Source organism: Molothrus ater, chromosome 21 (genome assembly GCF_012460135.2).
Source record: "Molothrus ater isolate BHLD 08-10-18 breed brown headed cowbird chromosome 21, BPBGC_Mater_1.1, whole genome shotgun sequence".
NCBI classification, from domain to species: Eukaryota; Metazoa; Chordata; class Aves; order Passeriformes; family Icteridae; genus Molothrus; species Molothrus ater.
This window is the reverse complement of record NC_050498.2, coordinates 7,336,078-7,353,108: the sequence shown is the minus strand read 5'-3', so window position 1 is coordinate 7,353,108 and position 17,031 is coordinate 7,336,078. Positions and strand designations below refer to the sequence as shown.

Genomic DNA, 17,031 nt, shown 5'->3' with positions numbered 1-17,031 from the left:
ACCTTAGAGCTTGGTCCTGGAACAGTTCCCCACGTTCTGCTCTTCTCTTGGAGATATTCACCACATTTCTCTGCAAAGGTGGCTATATTTTACCCATAGGTAAAGCAAGAACTGTCTATGTATGTCAGAAGCAGCTTTTGCAGTCTCCAGATGCAATGTGCTGTGGAAGCATGAGTCATTATTAACACCACCACTACTTTCATTTTGTTCCTTTGGAGAACTGCAATGCTGTTTCCAACATGGCACATTCCCTACCTGTCCCTGTAAAGTGGCATGCAGCTGTTTCAGACTATAGTTATGGAAGGAATATGTTCCCAAACGTTTCATTTCCATCAATGTTCTCTTTAATTGCAGCACATTGCTCAAAATAAAACCAATCTGTAGAATTCTGAAATGGCAGGACTACACACCCACACCGAAACCTTTCCTGGATAATTGCATTTACTTTCTGAATAGACAGTTTTCAAAGAGGCACAAGTCCCCAGAGCCATTTTTAGGTAAAACCATGCAAAAAGGTGCTGATAAAACCTTCATAAATAGCATCCATTTCCCTGCAATGCAAAAAATTTGGAAAAACACTGTTTAGCAGAAGCAGGGCCAGGATAAAAAGAAACCCAAAATGTCAGAAGCACTCTAAAGAGAATGACAAGTTAGCAAAATTCTGAATGCCACCTGATGCCACAAAGGAAATCCATCAAAGTCACACAAAAAAGCAGCTCCAACACCCAACTTCTCTAAGTTCTGTTCACATGTCAGCCTTTTGCAACAATCTACCCCACTGGCTTTGTCTCCAGACTACAGTGAGCAAAACCAAGTACCTGCAGCACTCAGGAGCACAAATGAAGAATTAAAAAAGAAGCTAAGAAATAAAGCAAGAAAAAGCCTGCAGACTGCTGAGGCTTTTTCATGCCAAGGAGAAACAGAGGGAGGAAAAACTTGTTTCTTCTGCCTCCTTTTCCCCAGCAGTGGATTTCAGGTACTGCATAAAGCACATTGGAGTGTTCTATAGCACAGAACACAGAGGGAAGTAACAAAAGGTATTTGTTAGCTAATGCATGGCAGCTCTGTCAGGATTAATTATAATCACTGGAATGATTGAGTTTACAAACTAAAACTCTTGACAAGTTGATGGTCATCCAGTGTCACTTGGTGGAGTGACCTTTTATGCTGAGAACTCCAAGGCTGGCTTGCAAAGTCACCTGGGGAACACTCTGAGACACTGCAGACAGGCAGCAAAGCCAGGGCTGCCAGCTCAGTACACCCCACAGCTCAAAGGTGTTTGAGCATCATTAACCATAACCTTGTACAGTAGGTGAGACAAACCATCATCACAGAGCACAGTCCCTTTTAATACCACATGGAAAACAGAAAGGACAAGCAAGCCAACCTTCAGAAGCTCCTCTGATGTAGGCCTGTCTTGAGGAATTTTCTGGAGGCAAGAATCTACGAAGTTTCGAAAATAATCAGACCTGTGTCAAGGAGAGGAAAAAAAATCCACCTAAGTTAACGACCAAGTTTAATTCATTAAGGAGTCAAGATCCTCACATCTGGATGCTTGTAGCTCCTAGGCCAAGAACTATGGTTCAGTAAACCATAATTAGGAAGTTTTCAACTTTTGAAATTAGTTTACTGTATTTGCTGTATTCAAAAGACAGTTGTTGAGGCTGGGAGGCACAAAATGTTACTACTGTGCTTTATTCTTCTGAAGTTTATGCAACAGACACTTGCCACACACAAGCTGTGTCTTCATCTTGCAAAGCAATACTTCAACAAAACAGGATTTAGAAATTGACAGTGTGGTTTGTGATTTAAAAAAAACACTAAACCCCACAGTTCTGGCTAGCTTGGGAGCTTCAAAAGTTTACTGACCCATGAACAGAATTTTTTACAGGATCTTAAGTTCTTCCAGCAGCCTGTCCTGTTCCTACTACACTGAAGAGTCTCAAACATATATTTAGTAATTGGTCAATTTTGTGTACGAAATGTATAGTGAATCTAATGAGAACCTTCCAGCTCACATCCTCCCAACAGGACTCCAGCCATTTCAAGAACTCAGCATGACAAAGCACTCCATTTACAGCCATCCCCTCCAACATTCCTCCCTCAGCAATACTCACCATTCATTAGACTGTAGTGTAGGGGATTCATTCTGCGCTATGTGATATAAGGCACTCATTGCGTTCATGTTAAACAAAGGAGGCTTCCTTTCGGCTGCACACAAGAGAAAAGAAGTTTTTATACAGGGAGATAGTCTCATGTTGTTGCTCTGTATTTTTTTTTTACAGTTTACATCCCTTTAAAAAGAAAACCACATCAGCAAAATCCCTACTGCCTGAACATGGAACCCCAAACCAACCCTACCCTGCAATCAGACAGATATGTTGGCATATGTCCTGTGCCATTGCAGAAGATGAAAGCCCTTTGAAGATCAAATGCCTTGTCCTCTCAAGCTTTTAAATTACGTGGTTTATCATAGTTGAGTTCTCTGACTCATTGTAATGTACTAAAATAGGAATAAGTTAACAGTAAGCTCTATACTGGGTGTTTAGCCACTAAGCATTCTTGGCTTCATACACCCCCCCTTTGTTTTTTTTAATCTACAGTTGCTAAAAAGCTAAGAAATATTTATTTCTAGCAGGACAGCAGTGCTGAAGAAAACAGTGGTTACAAGAACCATCAAATCACTCTTAACTGACTAAGCACATGGGCAGGAAGTCAGCAACAGGCCAACTCTTTATACTATTTTGAGAGTTGCCTTCTCTCTTTGGCTCTTCTCTCTTTCAAGCCTGTATTACTCTTATAGACTGACACAGCATGAAAGCCTAATGAGGAAGGAGATGATCTCACTGTAACAACAAAATTGAGGCTTCATCAGAATGTTTATGGGGCAAACTTTATAAAGCTCAGCCTTGCCATAGACATTCCAGAGAAGCTGGTCAGGCCACGAGGATGTTCCTACACTACTGAAAATGCAACAGAAAACTTTCCTTCCTCAAAAAAAATAAACAAGGAAAAAAATAATGCTACTTTTCTTAGTCTGCTCAGTTCTGAGTTGAATAGCAGCACTGAACTATGGATCAGAGATCATGGTACACTCATGGCTATGGCAGGATGGACTAAGCCCTACAAATTCCTCAGAATGGGTAGATTGAGGACTTAAGTCTTTCCTCGAATTCAGCACTTTATCTCCTCTAATCTGTCAGATAACTAGTTGCTGCTATCAAGGATCAGACAGATTATTCATTGAACTATTTTAAATGACTGTTCTCTCTACCTTTTTTTTCCTCTTAGCTCACCTGAATAACATAGAAATCTTCTGGAAACCCTGAAACCGAGCCCTCAATAAGACCATTTCTAAGACTAAGTGATAATTTGAGAAGACTACAAGACATCTCATTTCCCTGCTGCATTCCCATGCTTACTCAAAGCAACACAAATGAGCCAGGCACACGGACCCAGCCTCCACTGCTCTGCTGTCCTGACCTAGTCTCACCTCCCACCACGCCAGCAGCCGTAGACGAAGCCCAACACGCTTCATCCTGCAAGAACGTGGCGTGCAGGACTCCCGGGGGTGTGGTGGCCATGAGCTCACTGCATTCCTGGAGCCCTGCAGCCAGCCAAGTCTCCTTACTCCACTCAGAGCAGGATTCTGTCATGACAGTCACACCCCTTTCAACTTGCTTTATATTGGCAACCAAGAAGCAAAAAAAAAAAAAAAAAACCAACCCCAACAAACAAAATCTCTGCTCTGAAGAAAGAATCTATTTCGCGTCCTGGAAGAAAATGAAGTTGACAGTTTGGAATGCCAGACAGCATTTTTAGCTAAACTGTGCAGTTCACATGGATTAGTGTGCTCCTGAGAGCTCTCACTGCCGGGCTGGGCTGCTCCTCCATGGAGGATGGGTTGGAGCAGGAGCAATCAGATCTGACAAGGATGGGAGGACAGCCTCAGGTGCATGGAGCAGTGGTGTGCATGGTGTGCTTCAGCCAGGGCGTTTTTGTTCCAAGAAAACATGATGTGTTAAATTTAAACAGAATGCCACTGTCCCTTTAAACTCACATCCTGCTTTAAAGGGTCTGTTCTAATGGCAATGCCATCATTTCTTCAGGCTTTCAGTTTCAGGTTACCACTTCAAAATTGGATTATTTCATATCTTTTCATTTAAGGGAAAAAAGTCTATTCAGAGGTGACAACACACACTGAATACAGCTTAGAAGTTGTCAACTTCTCCAGAACTTCATCACTGCAAAATTTTTAAATTTTCACAGAAACAATATCAACTTATAGCACTAAATATATCTCCACATTGGTACCTTTAATGGTTCACTTCTAAAGCTGTTCAGCAATTGACTGTTTTTCAGTTCAGAAGTTAACTGCCTCTCCCACAGAATGTGAACACCCTTAGTGATATCACTTGGCCACTCTCTTTGTCTATATAACTCCTTTTCTTCAGGTAATAAAAACACCAGTTCCATAAACATCAAACTGGAGACTTGGTCTGGAATTCTAGAAAGCATATTTCATTCTTTTCACTAAAACTCAGGGCCCAGAGATACCAGGACAAGAAAGGGAGCACAAATCTTCTGCACTGTGATTCAACTAAGTTCCAGGTATTAGATAACAACATTTTAACTTTTTTCAAAGGAAGTAACTTACCTAACTCAATACAGGTAATTCCAAGAGACCAAACATCTACTTTGCCATCATACTGCCCTTCATCCATGGCTAAAATCACTTCTGGGGCCATCCTAAGAAAAGAAACTTGTGCTCAAAATAGGCAATGGAACACATTATCCTCATCAGTATGAAATAGGCTGTTTTCCCTGATTTCAGCTACCATAAACAAATCGTTCCCCAAGCTATCAGATATGACCATGGGCTACTGGGAACAAAGGCCAGGCACCCACACTGGTGCAGGCCTGCAGAGGCTGTGTGATGTTCTCCTGAGCTCTGCCCAGCTTGCCATTTGTGAGTATCATCACCTTCTCACCCTCCCACATTTCCAATAGTTTAGCTGGCTGACCAACTGTGGTGAAATAATTATAACATACAGTTGAGTAAACACCACAGATTAGGTGTAAGAGATCAAAAGCATACAAGGGATCTGCAAAGGGGGTGGTTCAGTGAACCTGGCCTTTCCTATGAAAGAAAAAACACTTCAGTTATTTCAACAACCAGACACAGTGAGAATACATGAATTGTTTAAACCACTGGGGGGAGTGATTAAAATATATTACAGATTATTCAATCCCACCTCTATCACTTTAGGTCAGTCTAAGCAGAAAGCAAAATATTTTTATCACTTTTTGTGAACTACAAACACAGGGATACACAATTTCTTGGAACTCAGAGCCTACTTACAACTGAAACTTTTTTTCCAACAAAGTACGTTTTATCACCACCACAACTGGAAGATTACAAAGCTAGCTCCAATAAGCCCAAGTATATTAAATAGCCAATACATGATCCTTTCACTTCACAAAGCCAGAAATGAGTAAATCTCTTGGCTTACCAATATGGCGTCCCCACAAATGAGTTGGCAGGAGATGCTATGGAAGCAGACCCAAAGTCAGCAAGTTTCACCTGTCCTGGCTCTGTCAGCAGGATGTTCCCTGCCTTGATATCTCTGGTGATAGAACATAAATGTCAGTATTACTCCCCTCCTAAGAAGAAAACTCCCTATTGGACAGACTATGAAACACACCAATATTCACATGTTCAAGCTGCAAAATATTCACATGTGCTCCAAACAGAAAGCCTTTAACCATTAGGTTAATTGCTTAAAGTGGCCCTTGATTTTAGATTCTTTTGTCTTACATGCTAGTCTTGCTAGTGTTTTAGGCTACTATAAATCTCTTGTTTGGGAGCATATGGATACTGTGAAAAGAAAATCTCTGCTTGCAATGTAGAATTTGGGATGGAGGGGATACAATCAACAAAACAAACTATGTAGTGTGTATGAGACAGCAAAAGTGTAACTACTCACCTATGGATCATATTGTGAGAATGCAAGTATGCTAATCCCTGGAGAGCACCATGGGTAATTGCTGCTATTTCCACTTCTTGCAATGGCTTTTTATGAACTTAAGGAAAGAATTTATGTGAAATTCAATATTACAGAAAACAATACAGTTTGCAGCATGCAAGACTGCTAACAATATAAACAGAAATACTAAAAGTCCATTTTCACTGGGTTCAGTATGAGAGCAAATGTAAAAATAGTTCACAGAGTACATTCTATAATCAGATGTAATCTTCTAACTGTAAACCAGCAGCTATTTACTACCAAAGAGACCACTCTCCAGCCATAAACTGCATTCCTGTCAGTTATGTGACCAGTCTCCCGAGTAACTTCTTGAGACTCAGTACTGAGTTTTCCATTAATGAAGTGAAACCCCAAACCCCAGAAATTTACAGCAATTCACACACAAATAAACTGTAGTAACACAGATCAGATTCTGGCAGCTCAGCTTTTTGGTCCTGAAATGCTCCTGGCAAGGAAAGGAACAACTTACTGGCCACACATATCTCTTCAAAGCCAGGCCACTATAAGAAGCCTGATAGAAAAATGACCATTTAATGAAAGACCTCATCAAGCACAACCCTAACACTGCTGTAATGCTATTCTAGTCAACAGGCCTACAGTTGTTAGTAAGCATTAGGATCAAAAGCAAGGGTTTTCAGAAGTAAATCTTGAACTGTCATGGCAAGAGAACCTAAAACCCAGAAGCAAACAAATAGCTGACTGACAACTTTAAAATAATACAAACCAAGGAGAAACTAAGCACCTGGGAAAACCAATATTCTACACAAAACACACTACAACTATGCAAGAATTTGGCAAACTGCACCTATTTGTACACACTCTGGCCCCAAACAAAACTATAAACTCAAGGAAAATTCTGTGATGCTGTAACCCCCTAGTTCAGTACTCTACTTCTGACTTTCCATCAAATAAACATGTGTGACTGACTTACCTTCTAATAAGTCTGATGCTGATCCTAAACAATATTCCATAACAAGCTGTTATAGGAAGAAATCAAAGTAGTTAGAAAATCTGTAATAGTAAATAATGGTTTTTAGACTTGTATGGAGAAATCTAGAATTAATTCATGGAACACACAGTTCAGGCTGCCATAACAAAGCAAGTATTGCTTGTACCATAAACTCCATCCCAGCACTGTCACACTGACCCCTCCGACAAGTGCAGCTCTAACTGGAATTAAGCATAACCCTCCTGTAGGATACCGAGCAACACCACTTGTAAGGAAGGCCAAAGCACATTCATGACCAGTTAGATATTGAATTACATATCATATTTTATATGCACATACTTAACAGGAACGTTAAACTGCACTTAACAAGCTTATCAGAGTATTAAAGGGCTATTTAGGGATTTACTTAAGATTCTGTCCCAGACAGATTTCAAAGAGAAACTAAAACTTTGCCCTACAGATTTATTGAAGCTAACTCACAAAACAGTATTTACAACTTAAACTATTCATTCAATAATATGATTTCTTTAGTATATTGCACTACAAAACTTTATTAGTGATGGGTGTACATTATTTCAAATACCCAGTTTATTAAGCTAAATACACTAGAATAGCAACACTTAATCTAAGCAAAAAGGCAAATTTCCTTAAATCTTGGTTCCAGAAAGTACATTCAGTTTGTTGAGCACCTGTAAGGCCCTTGGCTATGCTCATCTCACTCTGTACAACACCAGTGCTCAGGTGCCTCCCAAAATCCAGCTGGAGAGATTTCAAAGCACCTCTAAGCAAAGCAAGAGAAGTGCAGAGCAGCAGATACTTACCCATGCTGTATGCTCCCGCAGATAGCAGCCTTTGTATTCTATACTGTTAGGGTGTTTTATTCTTTGGAGGAACTTGACTTCCTTAATAATATCCTGCCATTTCTGTAGGGAATAAAAGAAACAGAAAGACTTTTTAGAACTGTTACCTTGTTGTTGTTGTTACTATGTAGTTTAATTATTTTAAGAGGCAAAACTATCTCAAGGTTCAAATCAAAGTAAGTTTGTATCAACACTATGATATTCATTGCTTACCTCCTCAGCAGACCCACAAAATAAGTTGCTGATCATTTAGGCTCAATGCAAGGATCTCTCATCAATGTAATGTTTTATGTTTATATATTTGTATGTGTGCATAGGATATACTGGTAAACACTTAATATCTGAACAAGTTCTCAAAAAAGAAGTGATCCTCTACTAAGGGATACCAATTCTGTTGTCAAATCAAACATGCACCCCAACCTGAAAGAGATGTGGGTGATAAGTGTCCTTCAGCAGGATCAGCTGCCTCTCTCAACTCTTGTTACTATAAAGACCCATCCCTACTAGTCACTATATTACACTGGATGAGGCTCCCTTTATCAGCTGCCAACTATCTGAGTACATTCTTGATAATGTTTGTCTATTCCAGTTTAATCTTTACAAGGGCCAATTTAAAACGAGCTACCTACTAGATAAAGGAATGTCTCTGCTGGAGAAAAAATATAAACAGATAAAACAAAGTCAGGTTTATAATAAAGCTGCTCTGTTAGTGCAACTTTAAAGCACAGAAGAGGCCAAAATGTCAAGTTCCAATGTGTGCCTAGACACTGACACTGCTTGCCTTGGAGACCTCCAAGTCCCCCCACGTGCTGCACATCCACATCTCCTCAGGCAGGAAAGGCATGAGTCTGAGAGTGCAACAGCAAAACTACAACTACAGAAAGTACCTTCAGTACCAACTGCAGTAGCTGAAACCATTTAAGTATGCAGCCATAAACGTAAGAGTGTTGACACTGCAAATGTTTTTGAGCAAGAATATGGGTTCTGAAGTTAACCAGTGGGAGAGGAGCCCACCACCAAAAGGCTCAAAAGTTGTTTTCCAGGTCCTGTTAATCTCTCAGCCCACTCTTCCTCACGTGTTGGTATGTGGGTAGTATTCACAGAGGGACAGGGGGCCCACCTACCCTAAGGCTTTGGAAAACATGTGCAAAACCTCAATAACAATTTTAGGGTTAGAGAAACACACAAAACCAGGGAACACAGAAGCCCACAACTGAGGCAGCTGATTGACTACATTAAGCATTTCTCAACACCAGAATTGCTATAGAATGACACAGTGCAGCTGTAACAAACTCTCACTGACACTGGAGTGACTTAGTTGCCTTTTACCTTCAGCCTCAAAGGCTTTGAGGTACTAAGCAATAAAAGCCAAACCAAGAAAGCATCATGTTAAATTTCTATACTGGGAAGAGAGAAGTCATGTATTAGTCAAGAAGTATTCATGATTTCCTGCATAAAAAAAAGCTCCAAGATCACATTAAGAGCACAGTACTACATTTTCAAAGGTTTTAAACCTATTCTTAGTATAAAATATGACCTTATTTGAGAGAATAATTTTTCCCACCAATGATAATATCTTATTATGAAACTAAATGATACCAGAATGCCCTTAATCAATTTTCTTTACATCAGCTTGATCATAACTCCAATGAACTTCTGAACAAAACAAATAAATATGGATGTAAAATAGAAAGTGTTTTAATCCTGGTCTTATTACTTTCTTCAAAATAAAGAAACATACGCATTGAAGACAAACAAAAGCTATTTCTGAAGCATGCACAGTTTGTTTCATTCATGTGAATAGAGTATTTATAGCTCACAGTAATTAAAACAGTAGGACAAGTAGCAAGTACAAATTATTCTTTCATCAGTACACAGTTAAACAAGTCACCGCAGCGACAAAACAGAAACAGGCATAGCAAATTTAACTCTGAAGCTAGAATTCAGGACTGCTGGAGAGACACTGCCACCTCTACCTCCTACACAAACACACACACACACAGAGGAAGGAATAGTTCAGCTCCTTGGAGTGCAGATGATCAATACACAAAAGAAAGGCACAGAAAGCAATGAGCTGTTAGTCCAACTCATCAGAGCAAGGTTGTTGCTAAGACTGGAATATAGAGAATGGAGGGAGAGAACCATAAATGCTTTGGACAATATGCTTATGAGAAATACCTCTGTTGAAAAATCATGTCATGATTTGATACATGTTATTTACCAGAAATAACAATTAGCTGCTTGTGTCATCTTGGGCTTTTCAAGAATCTGTATTAGCACTTAAACGCTTCAAGAATAAAATCAACTCTCTCTGCTAAGCATCCCAGGGAAAGGAGACACATCTGGGGTGGCCAAGAAAACACTTCATGTCTAAATCTCAGAGGCCCGCTTCTACAGACCCTTCTGCAAAGACTGCCTTAATCCCTGGCTCTGGCAATTCTTCTGGAATTATGCTGCTGTTCAGATTTTCACACTCATTCATTCACCACTCTCTGGCCTTTGTTTCAGCTGCTCATGAGCACAGTCATTCCAGGGAGAGATGCATTCTGCCTCACTACTTGGTACAAGCAAGGCCCCCTCAGAAGCTCTCACTACTGCATCCATTTCTATCATTCCTTTGTCCTGGGTTTTTGGAAAGGTATTTAAAATGGAATATTTAAGGGCAGTAAGACACCAACATACAAACTCATAATTTTAATTTTTTTTTCCTGTCTACACATTTCTGTGGTCCCAAAAAGAGTCCTTTGTATCTGAAAAAAGAGAGTTCCACCTCTCTTTTTTTCAAGAGCAGATTGCAGAGAAATACACTGAACAGTAAACTGATTTACACAGTACTCTTATTCACCTTTGCAGTTACAGAAAATATTTCTCCTGCAGGAACCCAAGCTAACTTAAATCGTCCCAATATAGTAATTATTTGCAATGATCAAGGTTTAATATACAACATGTTCTACATACCTCATTGGACTGCTTCCCACTATATGACATTTTCTTGATGGCCACCACTTCATTGGTGCGCACATCACGTGCCTGTAACAGGAAAACACAATCCATCAGCTCCTTCAGCTCCCACCTTTCCCTAAGATGCAAATCACACACAATCATCAAATAATCTCCAGTCTTAGTTAATTTTTGCAGAGCATTAAACTAAAATATCTTCCAAGAGGTGGGACTGCTGCAAGAATTAAAAATTTCTTTTCAAAGTGAAAGGTAGACAAGGTGTGACATTTTTCCATGCTCAGCATCCACCAAGTGTCTGCAGGAGTCAAGCATTGTGACTTAAACTAAAAATCAGCTCTGATTCAAGTAGAAGGGATTTTCCCTAAATCAAGTTCTCTCCCTGCCCAGGTCCATTCCACATGAAACAGAAGCAAGGCTCAGCTACCCAGCTCCATTCAATCCATATGGAAAGATGTCACATGATGCACTGGAGATAGCCACCAGTGTCTGGAGCAGGTTTCTCCCCAGTGCTCCCAAAAATTAGCTTTTGTGTCTTAAAGGAAGGCAGATGATACAGAGAGACATGGCAGCAATCCAAGTGACCCATCTTCAGACGAGGTTTCTCAGTTTCATAGTATTGTTATTTACACTGCACCATAAATGTACACAGTTTTTCACACTTCAAAGGCAAACTTCCTGACTTCACACAGCAACAATGCAAGGCAAGGACTAGACAAGAACCTTTGTTTAATTCAGCACCAAAGCAAGGGCTCATTCCCCACAGAAGAGGCAGCACCTTGCAGGAAGGATGGCTCCAAATAAGACCCCAGATTTCCTCTGTTTGAGATTTCAGCAGCACAGGAGGGTGGTGGAGGAAAACACCTCTGAGTCTCTCTGATAATAATAATCAACTTGGACATGAAGCCAAATTACATAAATCAGAATAATGTGCACCACGGCATTCACAGATGACTGATGAAAATGTTGATTTTTAATATATTTGTACTATCAAGCACAACCTACCAGAACATGGATTAATGAAGTACTAGGGCTCTGCCTTTTGTAAAAAGGTTTTTTAGTCACGTTTTAATTCTGCTGTTCATTAAAGAGATTCCCAGAATTCCCTGCCAGTCTTTATTTCAACTGGCTATGATAAGCTTGAACCAATACTATTTTTACTTTTCTTTCTGTTTCAGAGGATCCTCTCACTCATAGTACTTGTAGAGTTGGGTGGGGTGTGATTATTTTTGTTGTTTGAGGCAAAAAAGAATAAAATTCTGACTGCTAGATCTTTACTGACTAAAGACAATCTCTGAAAAATTCAACTGTGTGAAGAACTGCCAATAAAGCAGGGAAGCAAAATACTACAGTAAAGCAGAAGGAACCCAGCTCTAACAAAAGAGAGTGGGTTATTATTCTGCTCCATCTGCAGTGTTCCAGTGTAGTAGGTTTCCTGTGTCAAGCAAAAGCTATTATTACACTGCAGAGCAGGGAGTAGGGTAAGGATAATACCAAAAATGATTCAGAGGTGCCAGACTTGCAGTTTCTAAGAAACTAAAACCATGAGGTGAACCAGCAAAACTCATATCAATTATAAAAGGAAAAAATGTATGAAAGGAACTTTCTGCTATAAAGGATGCAACAGAAACAAAGAGACAGGAGTAAGATCAATATATATCACCCATTGGTGGGATCACTGCTAAAAGGGAAGGAAGACGGGCAGAACTATCAGTGAAACACTAAACTCTATTTTAAATTAGGTAGGAGAGATTTCAGGATTATATGGATTTTCTATTGGGTAAGTACCCCCACATCTATTTTTCAATCACATTTTTGGTGCAGGCTGTGTGCCATGAAAGCTGCCTGGAGAGAGGATGCTTTGCATCAGAAAACCCCAGCAAACAACACCTGACAGAGTTTGGGGAACACCTACAGTCCTAGAGAGGGAGAACTGTCCTGGCTGACACCCCAGAAATATTAAAATCACAGAGTTGCATTTGCTTATTTTAGTTTCCCTGTGATCCGGGATAATTGTAAACAATTCCTAGACAAAAGGCAGGAGGATGTGCAAGGCCAGCTCCCTTTAACCATCCAAATGAGCAAGGCTTGTTTCATGGCAGACATGTATGCACATATATCCTGCTTTCTTCCAAAAACTCCACACAAAGGATCAACATCTGGTGACCAGAGTAGCTTCAGCATCGACACAGGCAAAGTATGCACAAAGAAAAAGTGGAGTATGTCACTGGCTTCAGTAATATCATTGAAAGCAGTTATTAACTATAATCCAATATTATGTTAATTAGAGAAAGTTTATTTGTTTGCAGTAGCAAAATCAAAATTTTGTCAAGAAACTTAAGAAGTTTTATTTCTAGCTTTACAGTGGATTAAAGTACCCAAGAGACAGACTCCCCTATGTTTTAGTTCTTCATGCTTATTTAATTCACATTAAATTTCCCTCTCCATGTTGTCTCTCTGATCTTTTGGGCCTCTGTTTGAAGGATGGGGCACATTGCATGGAACAGTTTCAGATTCAACATCTCAGAACCATTAGTAGTAAAAAAGACACAACACAAAACTTACAGGTTTAAACTTCCTAACACAGAAACAGCAATAGAGTGTCTTTATCAGAAACCCTCTCTTGACAAAAATGAAGCCCCCACATGGGCTGGGGTTGTGTGATGCACTGCTTAGACTTGTCTTTATGCAAGTGCCAAATCAGAGGTACTTTCTGACAAAGAAGCACAATCTAAATGCCAGCAAGTAATTGCACTCTATAGCGAGTAAATACCGATCTATAATGAACTGGTGATTTAAAATGGTGGGGGAAAAAGAGAAAGAATGGCTAGAAATTAATGGCCTCTGAGTTGCAATTGCTTTGGAGATGGAGCTGGTAATGGGCCATCAGCCCTTACCACAAGGACAAAGTTCAGGCAGGCTACAAAAAGCCCATGGCAGCTTCCTGCTGGTGTTTGGGAATGCTGGTTGCTTCCAGCTCACAGCCTACCTGCAGCTGCATTATGGGTTTCCATATCTGTGAGGTCCATGCATGCCTCTGAAAGATACAGTGCTCCAAAAAAACTTCCACAATATTTCTTCAATAATATTTCCACATAGCAGGAAGTCAGATTTGTCAGTTCCCTCCCTTGATATTCACTCTTCAACCAGAGTGAGGTGAATTTAAGGCCACAGGTGAGTATTGTTTCGTTAAAAAACACTTCCTCCCCCAGATCTGTTCCCAGACAGTGGTGGCTCATAGTTTTAAGCAGGGAACAAAATTAAGAAGCTTTTCCTAATTAGTTCATCTGTGCTGCATTAAATTTGTGCTGGAAGGTTCCCAACATGGTCTGCTGCAATTATTAACACTGAATAGGCATCTCATAAAATAGTGACACAAATGGCTTTCTGAAGGAAAATTGGCAGGTTTGGCCACACCTCCTATAATTATAAACGTGAAAAGGTTTTCTGAGGGAAGTGTTTTTTAATGAAGGCCCCACAATATTTGGTTAGCACACAGCAAGCTGCACTGAGGTTGCCATGAGGATCCCTTCATGTCAGGTAAGTATTATGCAGATGGATACTGGGATTCTTGCCTGCAGTAGGAATGGATATGACAGGACAAATGACAACAAAAGCACCCACACTCAGGTGTCAAACATAAAGAATGGCTTTAAGGGAGCCTCGGGGTATGCACAAAGGGGAAGAGAACTCAATTTCTCTCAAGGAACAAGAGGTGATAAGGAGATGATCAGACCAAGAGAAGTGCACTGCCAGTCAGAATTGATGGAGCAGAAGTCCACGTTTTAATTTGCACATAAATCCCTGCTTGCAACATAATGATGCACCTAAAGGGCAAGGACAAAGTTTCCAGGGGTTTTTTTTTGTATGCAAACACCTCGCAGAGACTGCAAGTTTGTGAAAGGATTGAGATCATACAGAGACACAAGATAACATCTCTGCCCCAAACACCACACAATAAAAGTCATAGTAGTTAGTTTCTTTTCCTCATTATGCTCAAAGAAGTCTACACCCACAGCTTAAAAAGAAACACAGCTAAAATTCACAAGTCATGGTGCTACTTACAAAATAAACTGCTCCGAAGCTTCCATGGCCAATCTCTCGGAGATCTGTAAAGAGCTTTTCTGGATCTTCTTTAAAGAAGAGCTCTGCAATTTCGGGGTCCTTCAGGCTGCCCGCTCGGCTGGTTGATGGCATCCTGCTGGGCAGTCAGCCGACCGACTATCTGGGTTTAAAGTGCTGCTTCAACCCTTGGCTCATCTGTATGAATGGAGCCTCTTCAGCATGGATTACTGCAAGAAAAAGATTGCAATCCTTCACTGCTTATCCTCTGCTCAAAGAGCCTGAAACAAGCCACAGCAAAGCAGCTTCCACTTCCTCCAGAGCAAGCAGCCCTGGTGCTGGGATAATGTCACAGCCCCACTGTGACACCAGTCAAGCACCTCATCTAGGACAGAAACCAAAATCAAAACACAAAATGAGGCGCATTCCATGCTCCAGCATCTGCTCGATCGCCTGCAGAGCAGTCAGAGAATCTCTGACCTACAGCGACAGCCAGTTCAGAACCAGTGAGTCCACATTACTGTGACACTCTCCCTCTGAAGAGCTACACCCACTGTGTCCTAAAAAATTGTTTGGATTTTGTGATGTCTATCACAAAGTGCCTGTTCTTCAGAGGTTTACTTGAAATCCATTTCTCAGAGAAACAGCATCCAGAACAGGAGATACCCGATTCCACACCCGCTGCTCCTCCTTCTGCTCTGCTTCAGCAGGGGCAAACACACATTGAAACTGTGATTGGCATATGAGACAATGGACAATAGGCCACTGGCAAACACTTTCTTCAGAGGAACTTGCAACTTCAGACACAACTGGGAATGTATAAAATTCTGTCTGCACCATGAGTTCACTTTCATTTACTACAAGCTTTGTGCCTTGGAATCTATCCAAAATAACAGTATACTGTTAAGTTGTGCTAAAATCTTACTATATCTTTACAACAGGTGATGCCAAAAAACCACTACAAATAAAAAGCCCTTTTCTTTTCCTCTTAAAGGGAGGTCTTAGGATTTCCTATCAAATCTCTGTAAATTATCACTAATAAAAACAATTCTGTCACTGGCAAACAGTTAATCACACATCTCTCTTCTTTCCAAAAAAATCTGTCTGCCCAAGAGTTGTGCTTTTTTTATTTCTATTTCGTATCTCAAATTTGTTTTTTTAAAAAGTTGGGAGTTCATTTCCATTATAAAGATGTCAAAGACAACAAATCTGAGTTTAAACAACACATCAGAAGGCCCTGTCCATTTCTCCTCCCTTTCTGGACACTATAAACTCCACCTTTTTCCAAGCCTCTAGACCATCAATGAATCATTTGTTTTCCAGTCCCTGCAGAGCAATTCCTGCAAGGATGTAAAAAGACATATTCCTGCATGTTTGTGCTCAGTGGTTCTCTTCTCTGGAGAGTTGCAGCATGTACAAGTCCCACAGCCTGCCTGCTCCTCGTTAGAGACCTCCCAGCATTGCTGCAGAGCCTGGCTGTGAAACACAGCCGAGATGTACCCGGCTGTAAACGCCACAGGAGTTTCCAGTTTTTCTCAGGAAGACATGCATGGGAGAGAGAAAGCACAGAAGGGAAGCAAAATCCAGCATTTTCCTCCAAGCAGTCAGCATTCAAAGAGATTTATAATGCAACCCAGAATGCATTTCCGTGATAGCTCACTCTCGGGGGAGAGGGAAAAGCTGACACTGAAATCCCAGTGGTGGACCAAGCAGAAGAATATATCCACACATACAGAAAATATGCAGCTGCTCACAACTCTGCCACACTGCACTGCTGAGCACTCACACATTTCCTATGATGCAGGATCACTGCAGGAGCCTTGGAACAACCAGCATCTGCACACAGCTGCCAGGGAGGCCGAGTGGGATGCACAGGAACGGGACTGTGATATCCCCACCTTCCCTTGCATAACACCATAACTAATACCGTGTGGGAAGGGAAATAATTAGCTCTAGCTCAGCCCATACCTGAAGCACACTACATTTATGAAAGCTGGAGGAAAAGTGGGGTTTTTGTTATTTTTCCTTCTTTTTCATATATCAACAATATTCCACTTGATTCCAGCTCTAGCAAGCACATAACACTGAAAGACAACTGTTTCACATTTACAGCCCCCAACAAAACAATAGACAAAAAGCATGTCAGAAAAGCAAG

At 40.6% G+C, this 17,031-nt stretch overlaps 1 protein-coding gene across 1 annotated transcript in view; it reads right to left on the bottom strand.

The window, feature by feature from the left end:
• TAOK1 (TAO kinase 1) overlaps positions 1 to 17,031 on the bottom strand; it is a 61,936-nt gene that overhangs the window by 18,918 nt on the left and 25,987 nt on the right. Inside the window, exons 2-10 of the mRNA XM_036395341.2 lie at positions 14,880 to 15,106; positions 10,815 to 10,886; positions 7,818 to 7,919; positions 6,979 to 7,024; positions 5,988 to 6,084; positions 5,514 to 5,627; positions 4,658 to 4,749; positions 2,118 to 2,211; positions 1,388 to 1,469 (exon numbers count right to left, since the gene is read on the bottom strand). Coding sequence (XP_036251234.1) covers positions 1,388 to 1,469; positions 2,118 to 2,211; positions 4,658 to 4,749; positions 5,514 to 5,627; positions 5,988 to 6,084; positions 6,979 to 7,024; positions 7,818 to 7,919; positions 10,815 to 10,886; positions 14,880 to 15,011 — 831 coding nt within the window. The 5' untranslated portion in view covers positions 15,012 to 15,106. The remainder of the gene's footprint in view (positions 1 to 1,387; positions 1,470 to 2,117; positions 2,212 to 4,657; positions 4,750 to 5,513; positions 5,628 to 5,987; positions 6,085 to 6,978; positions 7,025 to 7,817; positions 7,920 to 10,814; positions 10,887 to 14,879; positions 15,107 to 17,031) is intronic.